This window comes from Atractosteus spatula, chromosome 18 (genome assembly GCF_055471065.1).
Source record: "Atractosteus spatula isolate fAtrSpa1 chromosome 18, fAtrSpa1.hap1, whole genome shotgun sequence".
Lineage (NCBI taxonomy): Eukaryota > Metazoa > Chordata > Actinopteri > Semionotiformes > Lepisosteidae > Atractosteus > Atractosteus spatula.
Genome location: NC_142723.1, coordinates 12241438 through 12259382, shown reverse-complemented (window position 1 = coordinate 12259382; position 17945 = coordinate 12241438). Strand labels below are relative to the sequence as shown.

The window sequence follows — 17945 nt, the reverse complement described above, 5'->3', positions numbered from 1 at the left end:
TAGTAAGATGCTACACATGTTCTATCAGTCGGTGGTAGCGAGTGCCATTTTCTACGCAGTGGTGTGCTGGGGCTCTGGGATTAGAACAGTAGATTCCAAAAGGCTGAACAAGCTCATCAGGAGAGCAAGCTCTGTCATTGGGTTTGACCTGGACTCCTTGGAGGTAGTGGCTGAGAGGAGAATGATGTCCAAACTAGAGGCCATCATGGACAACTTCTCCCATCCCCTCTATGACAGGCTTGCAGGAATGAAGAGCACGTTCAGCAATAGACTGATTCATCCACGGTGCGACAGGGAGCGCTACAGGAGGTCATTCTTGCCGTCTGCCATAAGACTGTACAATGCATCCACCTTGCGTCTTGGCAGAGGCAACATCGACAGTGACCTGTTTCTGGACTAAACGCATCTACACATCTACTGCTACATCTGTTCTCTTTCTTTTTCTTTTTCTTTTTCCCGTTTACAACCACTTTTTGTGCAATATATGCCAGGGACCTGTGCAATACATTTATATTTATATCTATAGTTACATCTATATTTATATTCATATGTGTGATATGAGTGTGATACGATTTTCTGTGTACTGTTCTGTTCTAGTTTGTTCTTGTGCGTCCGGACTGTGAGTAACTCTTGTATTGTATTGTATGTATTGTACTATTATTATATAATTCGTTACACTGTGGCTGTGTTGTGTGTGTTAAGTTGCTGTTGCACTGCAATTTCCCTCACGGGATCAATAAAGTATCTATCTATCTATCTATCTATAACCTGTGTACTGTATGTAGAGGTTAATCATTTGAATCACTTTTCACTATTATTTTCTGAAACAGGATTTTGTGTAGTGTAAAACTGAATTTTCAGACAATGGCAGCGAATGGGTCACATTTAGATTAGATAAATGCGTGTCCATATAGAAGGGTGTATTACATTTTCACATATAAATCATGAATTTCTTGAATCATGAAGCAGGAAAGTCGAGTAATCTTTCTTTCCCCCCTGAACAAAAAGAATTTTTCTTACAGAAAAGCAGAGCGAAATGTGACACCTCTAGGAAATTACTGAGAATGTATTTTTTTTCCCTTTAAGTAATGAATCTGTTTTTAAGATGTATCTGTGTAAATATCAATCTATCTGCCTAGGTAGCTTGATGTCTTTCAGTGTTAGAAAAATGTGGATTTTACTTTCCAACACATGGGGCTCCATGGTAGAAAAGGGAGATGTGGAGAGCTGTAAGCCTGGTTTTTCCCTGTGTAAACGCAGAGTGTCTTTTGAGGAGCTGTAGGCAGGATCTGATGCCAGTAAACCTGAGCTGAATGACAGAGGAGCCCTGCAGTGAGCTGTCAGTGGCTCTGTGCTTTACTAGTCTGTCGGTCATAAGACCCTATTTCACAAAACTAAATTCTGGCAGTTTTATGATCCACCTCTGTTTAAAGCAATTAAAGGGATCCAATACAACACAAGCATCACAGTAAATATTGGGCTTTTGGGACCATAAAAAGGTTTCTTGATGAGGAATGTCAGGACACCTCCCATAACTGGCCTTTGGCAAAGCTTTGAAGTTGTAGACAGCTTCCCATGAGGCTGCTGATGTAGCTTTCTGAAATCTGGAGGAAACATCTTGTCATATAACTCTGAGAGTGTTCATTTCTCACCTCTGTTGTAGAATTTACACAGAGTTATACTTGGTTTTCCCAATTTACATTTGGGAGTATCTGACCTGGTGTGACCTGGTGTGTCCCCATCAGGTGTCCATCACGTGTCTGAGCCAGTGTGTGTCCATCAGGTGTCCAGGAGAGAGTCTGACTTGTTGTGACATGATGTCCAGTGAGTGTCTGACCCAGTGTGAGTGTTCATCAGGTGTCCAGGAAAGAATCTGCCCCACTGTGTGTGTCTGTCAGGTGCCCAGTGAGATGTTTGATGCACTGTGTGTCCATCAGGTGTCCAGTGAGGTGTTTGATGCAGTGTGTGTCCATCAGGTGTCCAGTGAGGTGTTTGATGCAGTGTGTGTCCATCAGGTGTACAGTGAGTCTGACCCATTGTGCGTGTCCATCAGGTGCCCAGTGAGGTGTTTGATGCAGTGTGTGTCCATCAGGTGTCCAGTGAGGTGTTTGATGCAGTGTGTGTCCATCAGGTGTCCAGTGAGTGTCAGACCCTGTGTGTGTGTCCATCAGGTGTCCAGTGAGTGTCAGACCCTGTGTGTGTGTCAATCAGGTGTCCAGTGAGAGTCTGACCCAGTGTGTGTGTCCATCAGGTGTCCAGTGAGTGTCAGACCCTGTGTGTGTGTCAGTCAGGTGTCCAGTGAGAGTCTGACCCAGTGTGTGTGTGTGTGTGTCCATCAGGTGTCCAGTGAGAGTCTGACCCAGTGTGTGTGTGTCCATCAGGTGTCCAGTGAGAGTCTGACCCAGTGTGTGTGTGTCCATCAGGTGTCCAGTGAGTGTCAGACCCTGTGTGTGTGTCGATCAGGTGTCCAGTGAGTGTCTGACCCAGTGTGTGTGTCCATCAGGTGTCCAGTGAGAGTCTGACCCAGTGTGTGTGTCCATCAGGTGTCCAGTGAGTGTCAGACCCTGTGTGTGTGTCCATCAGGTGTCCAGTGAGGTGTTTGATGCAGTGTGTGTCCATCAGGTGTCCAGTGAGAGTCTGACCCAGTGTGTGTGTCCATCAGGTGTCCAGTGAGTGTCAGACCCTGTGTGTGTGTCAGTCAGGTGTCCAGTGAGAGTCTGACCCAGTGTGTGTGTGTGTGTCCATCAGGTGTCCAGTGAGAGTCTGACCCAGTGTGTGTGTGTCCATCAGGTGTCCAGTGAGAGTCTGACCCAGTGTGTGTGTGTCCATCAGGTGTCCAGTGAGTGTCAGACCCTGTGTGTGTGTCGATCAGGTGTCCAGTGAGTGTCTGACCCAGTGTGTGTGTCCATCAGGTGTCCAGTGAGTGTCTGACCCAGTGTGTGTGTCCATCAGGTGTCCAGGGAGGTGTGTGACCCAGTGTGTGTGTCCATCAGGTGTCCAGTGAGAGTCTGACCCAGTGTGTGTGTGTCCATCAGGTGTCCAGTGAGAGTCTGACCCAGTGTGTGTGTGTCCATCAGGTGTCCAGTGAGTGTCAGACCCTGTGTGTGTGTCGATCAGGTGTCCAGTGAGTGTCTGACCCAGTGTGTGTGTCCATCAGGTGTCCAGTGAGTGTCTGACCCAGTGTGTGTGTCCATCAGGTGTCCAGGGAGGTGTGTGACCCAGTGTGTGTGTCCATCAGGTGTCCAGGGAGGTGTGTGACCCAGTGTGTGTGTTCTGTTGGCAGCTGGACCCAGAGAACACCGGTTTCATCGGAGTGGAGAACTTCACCACCCTGGTGGAGCACCATGAGCTGCAGCTGGACCCTGCCAAGCTGGAGATGCTGTTCGCCCTGGTACAGAGCAACGAGGAGGGCCAGGTCTGCTACCAGGAGCTCATCGAGCTGGTGAGTGGGCTGCATTCAGCTTCCCAGCAGACAGGAGGGGTGAGGATTGGGGTTAATCCTTCTACACATAAATCCTGCCCCCCTGTGCACCTGCCGTGTGGTCCCTTCAGTTACTATTATTCTATGTCTGTGTGCTAACAGCACTGATATCAGCGGCATTGCTGATTCATAAAAGCACAAGATAGCCAATGTTTTTAATTCAATCTGATATATACGTTTTCTATTATCTTAAGGTCAATTCCTTTAAGACGTTTGTAATGTCGTTTATTTCTATACCAGAGCAACTGCCCCTTAATAATGCATGGGAAAGAAATCTAATATCTTAAAGTTCCCATATTTATTAAAAAAAAAACACATGGAATAAGTAAGAACTCCGTTTCTGCTAGTGTCTGCAATTTCGGGTCTGTTTTTAAGGATAGTGTTCATGTTATGGATCAGTTTAACACTTACAATGCAGAAGGAAATACATTTCTGAGAGGTAGCCAATTTTCAACACAACCGCTGACACTTTCCTGCAGTGTGGAAAATTACAGATGGGTGTACAGTTTTGTTTTTTTGCCATCAGTCAGCTCCCTTTAAATGTTCATTTATTTCGGTAATAAAGGAATGCAAATGAAGCCAGGCGCCATCACAGCTCTTCGCAAGTACAAAAAAACCTAAACACAAAACGAAACAGCTCCGATTATACCATTTTATAATTCACATCTTAATTGTACGGTGTGCATCGATTGGTCCTCTGGTGCCCTGTGGAACGAATTAATCAATCTGAGAGGCTTTGTCTCGTTGCACTTTGACACGTGACCCTTTGAGGGCAGCATGAAATAGTGATTCGGGCTCTGGCCTCATTCCGGAAAGGTCAGGGGTTCGAGGTCCCAGCGTACACCTTGCTATTGTATCTTTGAGCACCACACGATCACTTTTTCTCATTTCTTCAGCTTATACCTTCCCATTAAGAATCGCAAATTGTTTCTTTACGTCTCATCTCACAACCTGGACTCTTGTTCAGGGGTTGCTGCTCCAGTCAGATGTGGTGCAGCTGTCACTGACTTTATTGCAGGCACTCTTCGGCACATACGTTATTCATTCTCAGATTGGCTGTAGTAGCTTGGAAAGTACATGTTCAGCAACACAGGAAGTTAGCCAGGGGCCAGGAGAGCCTTAGCCATCTAATGCCAGCTGACAAAATCTCTGGAGGTCTTATGCCAGTTACCCAGTTTGCATGTGGAAGAATCCCAGTTACAGTTGGCTACAGACGAGGCCCAGGCTTCAAGTCATCGAGCTCAGCCTGTAATCTGAATGAGTGCCTTTACTTGCCAGTTGGGAGCCCTGGGATATTGCACTTTAACCTGATTGGACTTTCTGTGACCTCCACTGAGACCAGATAAGCTCTGAGTTCGGCAGGCGTGTGCAGCACTTGAATAATGTCTCGCTGGACACTTAGGCTTGGTCCCAAACGTGCTATCAGTAGCTCTGACGCAGGCGTGGTGCCAGTGAATGAGAAGCACTCCTCTGCACATACGTTATGCGTTCACAGATCTGCTGCAGTGGCTGGGGCACTAAGCGTTCTGCCATCGAAGACGTGATAAAGTGAGCTACACACAGCAACGCCTGAGTATAGATATACATCAATACCGAAAATCAGAAATGGCTTTCATTAAGATAAGGTTTCGAAAGGTGTTACTACAGAATTATATTTTTAATTGGCAAGTTAAATCTGCTGTGCTTGCAGGGCTTAATTTTGCACGGCTGCTGTAGATCTTTAAACTAACTGTGTTGCTAATAGAGATATACAGCTTATCTGTGTGTAGTTTGCATATGTTATAGTATCAAAGTGACACAAATTTACTATTCAGGCAGAGGTCATTCTAGATTATGTCTCTTTAAAAAAAAGTCTGTAAATCCCGTTGTTTAGGAAATTAGGGTTGAAATTCTTTGAAATGGGGATGTAAAAATAGCTGCTGCCGTGTCAGCTGTGTCTGTGCACGGTAAGACTTGATATAACGGGGGGAAGTGGAGGCGAAATGGGATTTTGACAGGCAGAGAAATTGTGCTGGGAGAGTAGAGTTTGACGGACAGCCCCAGGCCTGGGAATGGTGAGATAAGGGGCTGGCAGGGCTCCCACAGTCGGAATGAAGTGTTTTTTTCTGGAGAACAGGGAAAGTCGAGCTGTGTACGTCGTCGGACCAGCCATTCATTCAGCTTTTCTGCCCACAGAGGTGGAAAACTGGCGTTCCATCAAGTCAGTTTAACTTCTCCTTTCCAGACAGTCCGAGTCAGAAAGCGCCACCGTGCCGCGTGATCAGAAGTAAATCCATCAGTTTCAAAAATATGAAGATTACAAGCGGCAAAAATGGAAAATAAGCACTCAATGGCCACAATATTAGGAGCAAGTCAAACAAACAGGAGGTCCCACTCACAGACAACAGATAGCTGGCTGCCGGAGCATGAGACGGGCTGCCATTGCCTTCCCTGACCATTACAATCCTCGGATCAGATACTGGTGGAGCCGGTGGGATGTGTGGTACAGTCCCACACACCGTTCAGCCTCAGAAGGTCAACCAGCACACCCTGTCCTGTTAGAGCCGTTCAAGCTACTCATCAAGGCCCAGTGTGTTACCCAGCAGGGGGTGGGTTCCTAATATTTTGGTCAGTGACAGTATTACACTTCATATCACTGCACCACATATGCAGCCTTTGAAGAAAGACAATCTCTGTGTTGTGTATATCACATATATGTCTATCTTGTACCTTTAAAGTATGTGTACATACAGTACCCCAGCGTGTGAATGTGTAAAGAAAATATCCTGACTAACTGAAATAGAATTTGGCATCCGGACAGTACTCAGAACGTAAGTGGATTGAGCTTTTTGATCAAGTGAAGGCGCTCTTTCACTGATTCATGAAGGAAATCACACTCTGCTCAGCCAGCGCTCCTGTACAAGAGGCCTGGTGTGGTTTCCAGCCCTGCAGGCCTGTTTGTGTTTATGCTGGGGCCCCGATGAAGTCAAAACAACCTCCCCTCCTTATTCGGCAAAACCAACCCTTTCCTCTGTGCTTCGTCCCCGCCATGGGCAGCAGCCAGGCGCAGGAAGAAGTTCATAAACATCCGTTTCAGGCCCTGCCTGTTCCCGAGCGGCGCACGGGGCCTTAATTGTGCGATTTTCTCAGGGGACGTTGCAACCTGATTATTTTGAAGACGGGGCTGTGGGAAGAGCTCTAGAGGGAACCTGCGGAGGGCAGAGAGCCTCTCGCTGGCCTGTCTGCTTCCTCGATTGATCAAGCTTGCAAAAGCCGCGCTTGGGCCCAGCAGGGGCTGCGTGCAAGTCAGCTGCACATCATAGCAGAGGAGTAATTGAGATAGCTGGCTGAAGTTGTACCCAGTCACAGGACGCCCCCTGGAGACAAGCAGTCAACTGTTCAAAAGTCCTAATATTTTTGGAATCTGCATCCACAGTGCATTTGGTAAAATCCTGCAGTGTCTTATTTTTAAAGGGGATGGGTTTATCATAACAAATACACTTTCTCTAGAAATATGTACCCTCAAGTGATTCAGATTGTGTCTACCGTTCTTGTCTCATTGCATACCACTGCTGTCCACTACACAGTGTAGAAAACCAAGATCTCAATCCTGCAATCCAGACTCCCTGTGATATTTGTTTTTTTTTCCTGCTGAGATCCTAATTACGTAGATTCATGGCCGTGTTTTGATTCGGGATCGTGAGCTTTTTTTCCATTTAATACCCTCTCGCCTTTGTAGTTGACACTTCTTAATCAGAACTGCTCAAAGGCACAGCCCTCATACAGGTACGAGGGGGCTGGGAACCATGCGGTTCCGTTATTTCACATCAGCTGTACAATGGTCAGTATTGTAAAGACCAATTTTCTGACATGTTTGAAAGCAGGACACCAGTCGTGTGTGTCGGTAGCAATGACGTCTGTGATTTTACTGGCTGAGACTACAAAAGATGTGTGACGAACAGATGTATTTGTCTGCCTGGCATTTTCCAAGGGCAGAAGTATTATTTCCCTGTGGGTGGTTAAATATACGTCCTTTCCAAATATTTCCATTTTCCTGACACAACACGCATGGCAGCAAAGTAGTCTTTTCGTGCTGCGTCTAAGGGTATAAAAGTGCACAGAAATGCCCTCTACCCATAGAGCTGAGGGCTGAGAGAAGTCTCACTTCTCACTCTCATGATGGCCCTCCTTAATTTCCAACCTACACTGAGCTGTGCTGTGATTTCTTGCAGCTGTCCCCAACAGTATCCATAGTCCACACTGGGAGCAAGCTTAGAGGTACCTGGCAAGCCTGGGGGATTGCTACTGGGCAGATATCCTGGCAGTCTAAACCCAGGTTTGCATTTGGCAAACTAAGCACCACTGCTTGGAGCACCTCAGTCAAATTCAGCTAAAGAACTATGTTTTAAAATGTAGTCTGACAAGCATTCTCATAATAAGTTCCCTGAGTTCCAAGTGTGTCCAAATGGTTTAAAATTTCAGAGACCTAGCTATTGAAAGGATCTGAAAAAGAGTGGAGTTCTGAACCCCAGCACTTGTTGCAGGGTTAGTAGCGATTTCTGCCCTGAGCCTCATCCAGTTTTTCCAGAACTGACAATGTTTCAAGGCTTGACCAAGCGATTAAAGTGCACAAGAGGTTTAGGGAATTAAAAACGTAGCTGGAATTAAACTCAGGGGACTGTAGTGATCTTGAGGAGGGATGTAGGATGGAGAAACACGGCTTTGAGGTGTCAGTCTTCACGAGGGTTGATGTTATACGACAGGACAGCTAGAGGACTTGCATAAATTGCAAAGACACAATTGCAGCCCTCCATTTCCTTCTGAAAAGGAATTATTTTGACATTGTTGTGTAATTCTTCTTTTACACCCACCCATTTTGGAGTCGACAACTGCTTCTTACATCTTGGCTCGCATTACAAGTCTGATAGGATTGATTAGCTCTGATTGGAGGAGCAGGACGTCGCTCACTGATGTCACTGCAGACACTGGGGAAGTCGGAGAAAATGCAGTTTTGCCAGGTAGCCCAGGGTGACTTATTTCACCCCTCCTCCTGCTAGCTCCTGTCGCGGTCACATTCAAACAGCGACATGAACGTGGAGCCCAGCCAATGTTCAAGGTGAGGAACTTTTCAGTCTATAAACTAAAAAGATCATGAAAGTCAGGTTCAGAGCCAGCAGTGACACACGGGTTCTAAACACAAAATTCAGAATCTCACTGTTCTCTGCTTGTTGCTCGGTTTTTAGTCTGAATGAGTCCTGTTCTATTGTCTTGTTGGATGCCATGATGCCTAGGTGAATGAGAAATGAAGGCCTTTAGCCTTGTGACACTTAACAGCGCTGGGGCTTGGACTGGCAGACATTCTGTTTGGCTGTAGCTGTAACAGGCTGGGTTGTGCTGGGTGAATACAGCTCAACACTTGCCCAAACAAATCCAACAGGCTGGTTAATATTTCCACCTGACCATTTTAAAAAAACTGTAGAATCAGTCATGAGTACCTAAGAGACTCAAGGATGTTAGGATGCCTCTGCAATTGCGATATAGCGTGTGGCCTCGCTGACAGGTGTGCTGCTCAAAATCCTGAACAGCTCTACTGAAGGATGTGACATATGCCACTTACTGTAAGTCTTACAGCCTGACTTCAACAAGGGATTGCTATTAGTTTTACCCCTGGAATAAATAGCAATAACAACTGCACATAGGGGACACACATGACCATAGCAATGTGAAATACGATAAAGACTGCAGGTCATTTTAGAAGTTTTTTTAAATGGTATTGGTCTCCATTTCATACAGCAATACTGTACATCACTTCATTGTAGGTGTGGATTCATTGTAGTGAAAATAATTTTGCATTATATAGCATATAATATTATAATTAAAGGTTCTATTATATTATTAGGTAATATTATAGGTGCTTTCAGAATAATTTTAGAAAGCAGCTGAAGTAGGGAGCTGTGTCAGCATGCGTAGGCTGCAAAGGAAAGGTTTATTCTATGCGGAAAAGAGAAGAAAAACACAACGTTTCGGCTGTGGAGTCTTCTTTGGATTTTGTTCTTTTCTTCTCTTTTCAGCATAGAATAAACCTTTGCTTGTTCCATCATTTCAGAAAGCTACAGTACATTTGCTGTACATCTGTAGCCTTTCATTTCATCAGTCTATGCAGATTATTAAAATAGGTTTTGAGTGTTATTTACTTTAGAAGACTCTAATCCACTTTAATTCTAATGCTAACTACTCTTTGAGAAAATACATATTTTTTTTCCTTCATACCTTTGGAATATGTTGTTAGAGACCCAAGTAAGAAATGATTTGTCACATATTTCTGTTGTCCAGCAATAAAGTCCAGCTTTAGAACTGCTGTTGCTCAAGGACTGCATTGCTGTGGTTTCGCAATGTTAGTGTTGTGGCTGCATTAGACGATGTTAAGAGCAACATGGGGGGCCAGCAGGAGGTGTTCACCCTGCGGTCCATGTGGGTCCTAATGCCCCAGTATAGTGATGGGGACACTATACTGTAAACAAGGACCGTCCTTCAGATGAGACATAAAACCGAGGTACTGACTGTCTGTGGTCATTAAAAATCCCAGGGCGTTTCTCGAAAAGAGTAGGGGTGTAACCCCAGCGTCCTAGCCAAATTTTCCATTGGCCCTTATCAATCATGGCCTCCTAATAATCCCCATCTATGAATTGGCTTCATTACTCTGCTCTCCTCCCCACTGAGAGCTGGTGTGTGGTGAGTGTTCTGGCGCACTATGGCTGCTGTCACATCATCCAGGTGGGGCTGCACACTGGTGGTGGTGGAGGGGATCCCCATTACCTGTAAAGCGCTTTGAGTGGAGTGTCCAGAAAAGCGCTATATAAGTGTAAGCAGCTGTGATTATTATTATAACAACGCAATTGGGCTGATCAGCCTTCCTCCTGGCTGAGCCTTTTGATCCAGGTGTCACAGGTTTAAGTGGGTTTAACCATGGGTTCAACCGTATCACTAGATGACTGTAACCTGGATTGCCTAAGCAGTGGCACCCTACTGGCTGAGTGCTGCAGAGGAAGGAATTGTGATCGTCGTCCGGGACATGCCTTATGGATGTATCAAACCTCTAGCTGGTGCTGGTGTGGCACGGGATGGAGACATGCCAAAAAATGAATGAGATCAAAGCCGGATGGGTCAGAGGAGTCACGTCCTCTGCCTCCTTGTCTGGGTGTTGCAGGTGTTGGTTCGCACCAAGCCTGGTACCAAGTACAACATTAGTCATTCCAAATTAGGAGGGGATATTACTCGATAAAGAAGGTAAGAAAACAGGGTAAAAAAGGTTGATAATGATAACAGAAAAGGCCTAAGAACAGAACAACAAATTAGAGAAGCAGATTCAGTGTATAGAACTAGTTTGGTTGCTCAGTAGCTAATCCATCCCAAAATGTGAATGTTTTTTAAAGAACCCCCCAGTTGTGTCTGAACAGTTTGTGTCAGCGCCCACAACTCCCTGTCTCCATTGGAGAAAATGAAGGATAGAATGCGGTTTGGTTTTACCCTTAGTTAAGTGCATTAAACTGAGATAAAGTAAAGGAAAACTCTGCCACACTCCAATACAGAGCAGTAGCAGAATGGGCTGGTATGTACTTACAAAACAGAAATGAGATGTGCTTTCTAGCTGTTACTGGTGTTTACTGTGTTACTGGTGACACAGCTGAAGCAGAGAATCCCGGCACTATTTATACTTAAATTTTCTCTTTCTTGTTCTTTTTGTGCCCAAACTGCTGTGATGATGAAATATTGTTCTTTTAATGCAAAGAATTTCTGTTAACTTACTTGTTTACTCCTTCGTTCCAACATGTTTGATTAAGGATTTCTATCTAAAAAAACTAATAACACAGCAGCAAAACATGAAGAATTCTATAAAAGGGAGCATTTGATTCAATAAAAAATTCTGTGTTGTATGAAAGTGCACTAAAAAGATTATCAAAAGGATGCAAAGACTCATCTCTCGGTGGATTTGACTAAATTTAATGATTTGAGAGCTTGGTAGTTTTTGGATTAAAACTGATATTGAAAACGGAATTCATTAATTAATCCAATGCTACCACTTCAAATGGATTAGCTCTCTGGCCAGACCAAGTATTCAACCAACAGATGCTGAAGCTAATTTAAGCCCAGTAATGAAGTCTGAAAGGTCAGTGTTTTGTGGGAGTGCTTTGGAAAAAAAATATTTAAAGCGTGCAGTCTTATATAATTCACGTTACTCTTAACTGCACACATCTGTCTGTGCAAATGCAATCAAAATAAGGTATCAAGCTTGAAATATCAAATTCTCTATGATCTGCACACAAGTGGGGACTCACTTCTTTTTAAAGCATCTTTCAGCTACAAGCTGAATTGATAACCGTGCATTGATCTAGCTCAAAATAGTAAGAACAGAACTAAGGAAATAATTGATCCCTTCTGTTTTGCAGAATTCCAGTTGCTTGGATAGATCAGAGTCTTATTTTTTACTGGGTCCACACTCTCATCATCACAGCATGCTCTCGGTAGGAATTTGCAGCACAGGCCTGTAGTCTAATTCTTCTGCCTACATTGCCTCAGGTAACTAGCTTGGTCCTGTTTGTCATCCGCAAGTGGGCTCCTGAGTCCGAGTCTCTTTTACTAGGTTTGTGTTGAGATGTTTCAGTCCCCAGCAGAAAAGCTCCAGACCGATCTGTTCACAGTACATCTGTGCTGCCAGGTACACCAGCCTCTGGAATGCCATACTGCAATCTAGTGTGACAGCCGGGCAACTGCATCAATTAGTAAGAAAGCTGGTTATTGCTGTGCAGTGGGAGGTTGTGTTCCTCACTTGTTGTTGAATGATAATGTGTCAGAACACTCATCATTTCATTGCGAGTGGTTGCCAATTAAGCACTAGGTCATTTAACAACAAAAATGTTGCCTTGGGGGTCAAATTGAGTATTCACTCTTCCATACACTCGTAATGTGGAGAAAATGTAAATATTGCTCATCGGTAATATAAACTTGTGAGCATAAGGGCTGTAAGAGGCTGCGCTCCTTGTAAGAGGGTAGTATGGTTCAGGCCGTGGAATATAAGTCATACGCTTGTGGCTTTGCTGTGCACAAGGCCATGGTCCTCTTGAGTGTGGTACTCCACCGAAATCGCCCTCATGTGCTCTCAGCATAAGATCTAGCTAAAGAGCTGTTGGGTATTCCTCTATCCCTCATCTATGTCACTTACATGACTTACTCCTTGATATAAGGGCCTCACATGGCTCTAAAACTAGTTCAGAAATTAAGTTAGAGTCTTGGTGTGAACAAAAATCACACCCGAACTCTGCTCTTGTTCCAGATGAGATAAAAGGCAAGGTGGCTGATGGAGGTCTACTTCTATCTAGTAGTAGCTCAAAATCTAGTAGCTCAAAATCATTTGGAACCAGGGTATGTCATGCAGGCAAGTTCATTTTTTTAAAAAAAGGGAACACAGACAAGGTTAGTTGATCTCAAGTGCCCTTTGTGGTTTCTGGTAAAGGTATATGTGCTGTACATACTGTATGCCATTCTAGCTACTGCACTTATGGGTACTGTAAGTCACAGGTAAAGTGTCTGCTTATGCTCATTAACACCGAGTGATGTATCTGAGGGCAGAGTTAATGCGAGAGGTAATACAGTCACAGAAAAAGGAATAATTCCCTTTCTTCTGGACGTTCGCAGACATGCAAAATTTAAGTGTGTAGAGAGCTTTGAGCTTTGAGGGCTTTGAGTGTGTAGAGTAAGCTCGTTACAATTTTGGTCACAGAGGCTCGCTGCTGTTTGGTGGACAGAATTCCGTTCACATGCCCATTGTCTGATTTTACTTTCATGCGCTCACTTCAAAGAGAATTAAAACCCGCTTAAAGCAGCCGTTGGCCAGCGCCGGTGGTGAAGCACAGCGACAACTGGGTCTGCCCATCTGCTGGAAAGAAGCTCTGTGCCACAAAAGTGTCAGAGAGAGACAGGCAGGTGGGCATTTAAGGGAAAACACGAAGGTCACCACACTGTAACTTTTAAAGAATTGCATCAGATCCAAAAGGATGGAATGAAATATGAACGACAAGAATGGCAATGGTGCTACCAGCTCTGCTATTCTCCGGCGCTTCTGTTTAATCCTCTGCACACTGGGTTCCAGAAAAGGAGATACACCATAAAAAACAAAGAAACATTTGTTTTTCTGCTGTCACTTTATTGTGGATATTTTTCCCCATGGCATGTGAACTTCACATGCGGTGTAATTTCTTTCTCATCTTTGTACTAATGTGCATTAAATTGCATTTTCAGCGCCTTTGCTTGTAATCGTGAAATAGGGAGGCTGCTTTAATATGCAGTTCTGCATCTCATCATGATGTCATGAATATGAATTTGTCTCGGTTATCTGCAGGCACCAGGCCCCTGACTGTTGCTCAGCTTTGCATCCTAATTCCTTCCCGTCTCACTTTGGGTCTGCACAAACTTTCCAGCCCCATTTCGAAATCTGCTTACTCACCGCTTGCTTTCAGACAGTGTGTGTAAAGTATTTTTATATATACTGTATTGACTAAAGCTATGAATCCGAATGAGCTCCGATCTCTAAAACTGACCTTTATACTGTTACAAATAGGGGGTTAGGAAAAAAGACAATATTTCTTTAGGGGAGGTTATTAAAGTGGGTTAGTCAATAAGTAAAATAATCATAGAAGATTTGGACTAGGATTTTGAGCTTAAAAGTTCTGTCTATGAACTGGTTAATATGATCACTAATCTACAGTATATAATATAGTAGTTCAGGTGGGTGGCTGCATCAGCATGCGTAGGCTGCAAAGGAACAACTAATAGGTTTATTCCCTGCTGAAAAAAAAAGAAGAAAGAAAACACAACGTTTCGGCCGTGGAGCCTTCTTCAGGAACTTCTTCAGGAGCCTTCGTCTTCACCTGAAGAAGGCTCCACGGCCGAAACGTTGTGTTTTCTTTCTTCTTTTTTTCAGCAGGGAATAAGCCTATTGTTCCTTTGCAGTATATAATATATACTTTAATATATTATAATATATTATTTATAATATATAATATATTATATATCATAATATAATGTATTATTTGCTAGTAGTATTAATTTAGTGAATAAACTACTGGATCAATAAGCGTCTTTCTAACCTTGACAGTATAAATGTGTGCACTAGTACTAGTGTAAGATGAATACTGTCACGTTTTGTATCATTTTTTGATCTGTTGTCTTCTGCTTTTTTTAATCATTACAGTTAGCAGTAGTTACCACTTAGCCTTTAATTCTGAAAGTAATTAAATGAGTAAGAAGCTATGTAAATGATTTTTTTTCTTTCCTTTTCTTGGTGCATGTATTAAAATGACAGTAGGTACTTAGTCATCATCAGTCATTTAGTAGATGAATAAAAAGATCTTACAACCTGGAAAAGAAGAAACATTGAGTGTTGTAGTTTTGTGCCTAAAAATATGATGGGGATATTATGTATCAGTAAGTGTGATTAGTAAGTAGCAGTTTGTTACTTTCCTACCACTGTCCTCTGTTCTCCTCAGAAGCACAATGTTACACTGTTGCACTCTGAAACAGTTTCCACCGGTACCAAAGGTTACAAAGCTGACCTGTTTTTATTTCTATGAGTTTTTATTTCATTTAACAAATGATCGACATTTAGTCAGTTGTGTTTTTCTTCTTCTTTTAAGAGTACATTTTACAAGGACATGCAGAAATCCATTTAAGAAGTTGGATTTACCTATTTAAGTGTAATACATACTAGTTTAAAGCATTTGTGTACGAACACAGCAAAGTATCACATTGTTCCTTGCTGTTTGTCGCCTCAAAACATGTAATTAGTCATTTATCTTCCCATTATCCCCAGATTAGCTCAGCTCTCTTCCTCTGTGATCTTACAGCGCCAAGCACAGGACATTGTAGGCTCTTGTCCGCAACAATTGGTTTTACATGATGACCTTTGTGCCACGGTGGCTGAGGACTGCTCGTGCATTCTTCCAGAGCATGTTTTTCACACTGCAAGAATGCCGTGGTCCACCCAGCTCAGGTGAGCTGACAGCACTGCGCGATTGCAGGAACCGGGAAAGCCACAGGAGGCGCTGTTGTATGGTCACAGCTGAGGGTGTTCCAGCTGACTTGAAAACTTCCATGCTTTAGCGGCACTTAGCCAGTTATGTTCCACCTCCAATTGAGAAATCCTGGTCAAAATGAGCTACGGGCTCACCCCAGACTGGAATCAGCTAAACCTCAGCAACATTGTGACTTAGTGTGACATTGTGTTAAAATGCTATAAAAATCAGACTTGCCACACTATCATTACACAAACCCCAACAGCTTGTTTTCATCTTACCTAAGGCTGGCATAGTATACTAAGAGGCAGCTCTTATCTTTCTTCCTTAAGACCTGGCTGTCTCCTACAGAGCAAGCTCTTTAGAGTGGCAGAACTGCTGTGTGAATTTTCCAGGCTTACTAAGACATCCTCAGTAAACCCATCTGTGGTGTTTTATTTTTGAAAAAGAGAAAATAGTTTTTTTTTTCCCCAAAAGGAAAGGAAGAACTGTGACTCAGAGCTTCCGTTTTTGCATGAAAGAGGGATAATTCAGATTACATCCATAATTTAAAAATCGCCTACTCCTCCATACAAAAGAGAGTTCTGTTTTATTCATTGATGTCAGGAAAGGGCATCAGCACTTTAGCGGTTATCAGCTAAGGGTACACACGCAGCTGCTGTTTTTAAACTCAGTGGCAACAAAGTGGTCTTTAAGCTTCCTTTAAAACATCAGGTTGAATTTCTCTCTCTCTGTTCAGGTCCATCTTTACTTCTACTTCAGTGCTGTAGGACTGCACCAGCAACAACAGAGAATTAATTCTTAAAAACTAGTAATCTGGGCACAATTCCTTTCTTTGCTTTGCTTTATTTTTTCTCTTTGTTCCATAACCTTTTTATTCTCATTATCGACTTGTGTAATGTAATACCTGGGAGAGCCATCTAATAAATTGCAAGGTATGCTTTATGGGATGCGTTACGCGGTTCAGCCAAAACACAGTGCGAGATCTGTGCAGACAGTAATAATTCAAGTGCAGGATTTGCTGCACAGTGATTTTAAGCAGCATGCCTTCAACACGGCAGAAACATTCACAGCCTGATGATTGTGGCCGAAGAACATTGGTAAGAAAGTTACGGTCTTACATTTATTAAAAATGTAAAGCATGAGTTTAAAGCTCCTGGCACGCCGATAGGTCTTTCGTTGTTTCTTTTCAGCCAACTGTAGCTAATCAGTGGATTTCTAATTGTTGGCTCAACTGAAAGTTTTTCAAGGCCACAAATGATGCACTGAATTCAAGATACAGTAGCTATACAATTTCAAGCCTTGAGATATGTTTGTGATATAAGAGATAAGACCACGGCCGGGGAGAGAGAAGTTTGGGATCAGAGCGCAGGGTCAGCCATTTATACAGCGCCCCTGGAATAGCTGGGGTTCAGGGCCTTGCTCAGGGGCCCAACAGAGTAGGATTCCTCTGCCGGCTGCGGGATTTGAACCGGCAACTTTCCAGCCACAGTGCCACCGCTCCACCCATATTATACATATAATGTATATTATACATTATATGCCCATGTAATACAGTCAGACCTGTTACTTTAATGGGGAGACCCTAGGATCTGTAGGGACTCTCTTTAACACCATTTTCCATTTGTCCTCCTTTTGTGTATTATATTTTTGCATACCGCCAGCCCCTCCCCTGCATATTCTATTCATCCACTGCTAATTAGCTCAGATCTACTGTTGTAACCTGTAGCCCAGGGACAAGGGTGGGACTTCCTTATGAAAAACACCATCTGCTGTGTATTGTAGCACAGTAGCAAGAGTGTTCACCATTTGAAGGACTGATGCAGCTCTCACTACAAGTTCACAAAGAGACACAGCAAGTCTGTAATATTCTGGCTGACTCAATCGTGGAGCAACGTGGCCAGTTAAACACCTGGGAAATCCTACACACATACTACTAATGATATAGTCAATACTCACAGTGTATCTGTAACCGAGAGTGTAATACTGCTGCTCATACTGGAGTAAAACAGTGTTCATTGGGTCATGAGAAGAACCCAGGTGCAGGGTGGGACTGGTAAGTGAGCAAGCGCAGGCAGGCTGGAGTGAGCAGGCAAATAGTCAGTTCTGGTCAGAACCAAGGTCACAGTTCAAGGCCCAGTGGGGCAAATGCAGGAGACAAGGTCAGAGAGAAGCAAATCCATGACAAATCTCAAGGCAGGAACTTGAGGATTCAAGAACAGAGTTGGGTTCAGAGCAAACATTACCACAGAGCCAAGAGCACAGCCAAGGCAGATCTCCAATAGGCTGATCCACCTGAGATGGGTAAGGCCATTAATTGCGCACAGGTGGAACAGGCCTGATCCCGTCTCATGACACCATCTTTTTGCTTTTTCAGACAAGATGATGATCATCTTTGTAATTACTGATCTCACCTT

General features: G+C 43.7%; 1 protein-coding gene across 1 annotated transcript in view; it reads left to right on the top strand.

Moving 5' to 3' along the window:
- Window positions 1-17945, top strand: part of rhbdl1 (rhomboid, veinlet-like 1 (Drosophila)) — a 79532-nt gene that overhangs the window by 12611 nt on the left and 48976 nt on the right. The window contains exon 2 of the mRNA XM_088936281.1: window positions 3284-3442. Within this exon, the coding sequence (XP_088792407.1) occupies window positions 3284-3442 (159 nt within the window). The remainder of the gene's footprint in view (window positions 1-3283; window positions 3443-17945) is intronic.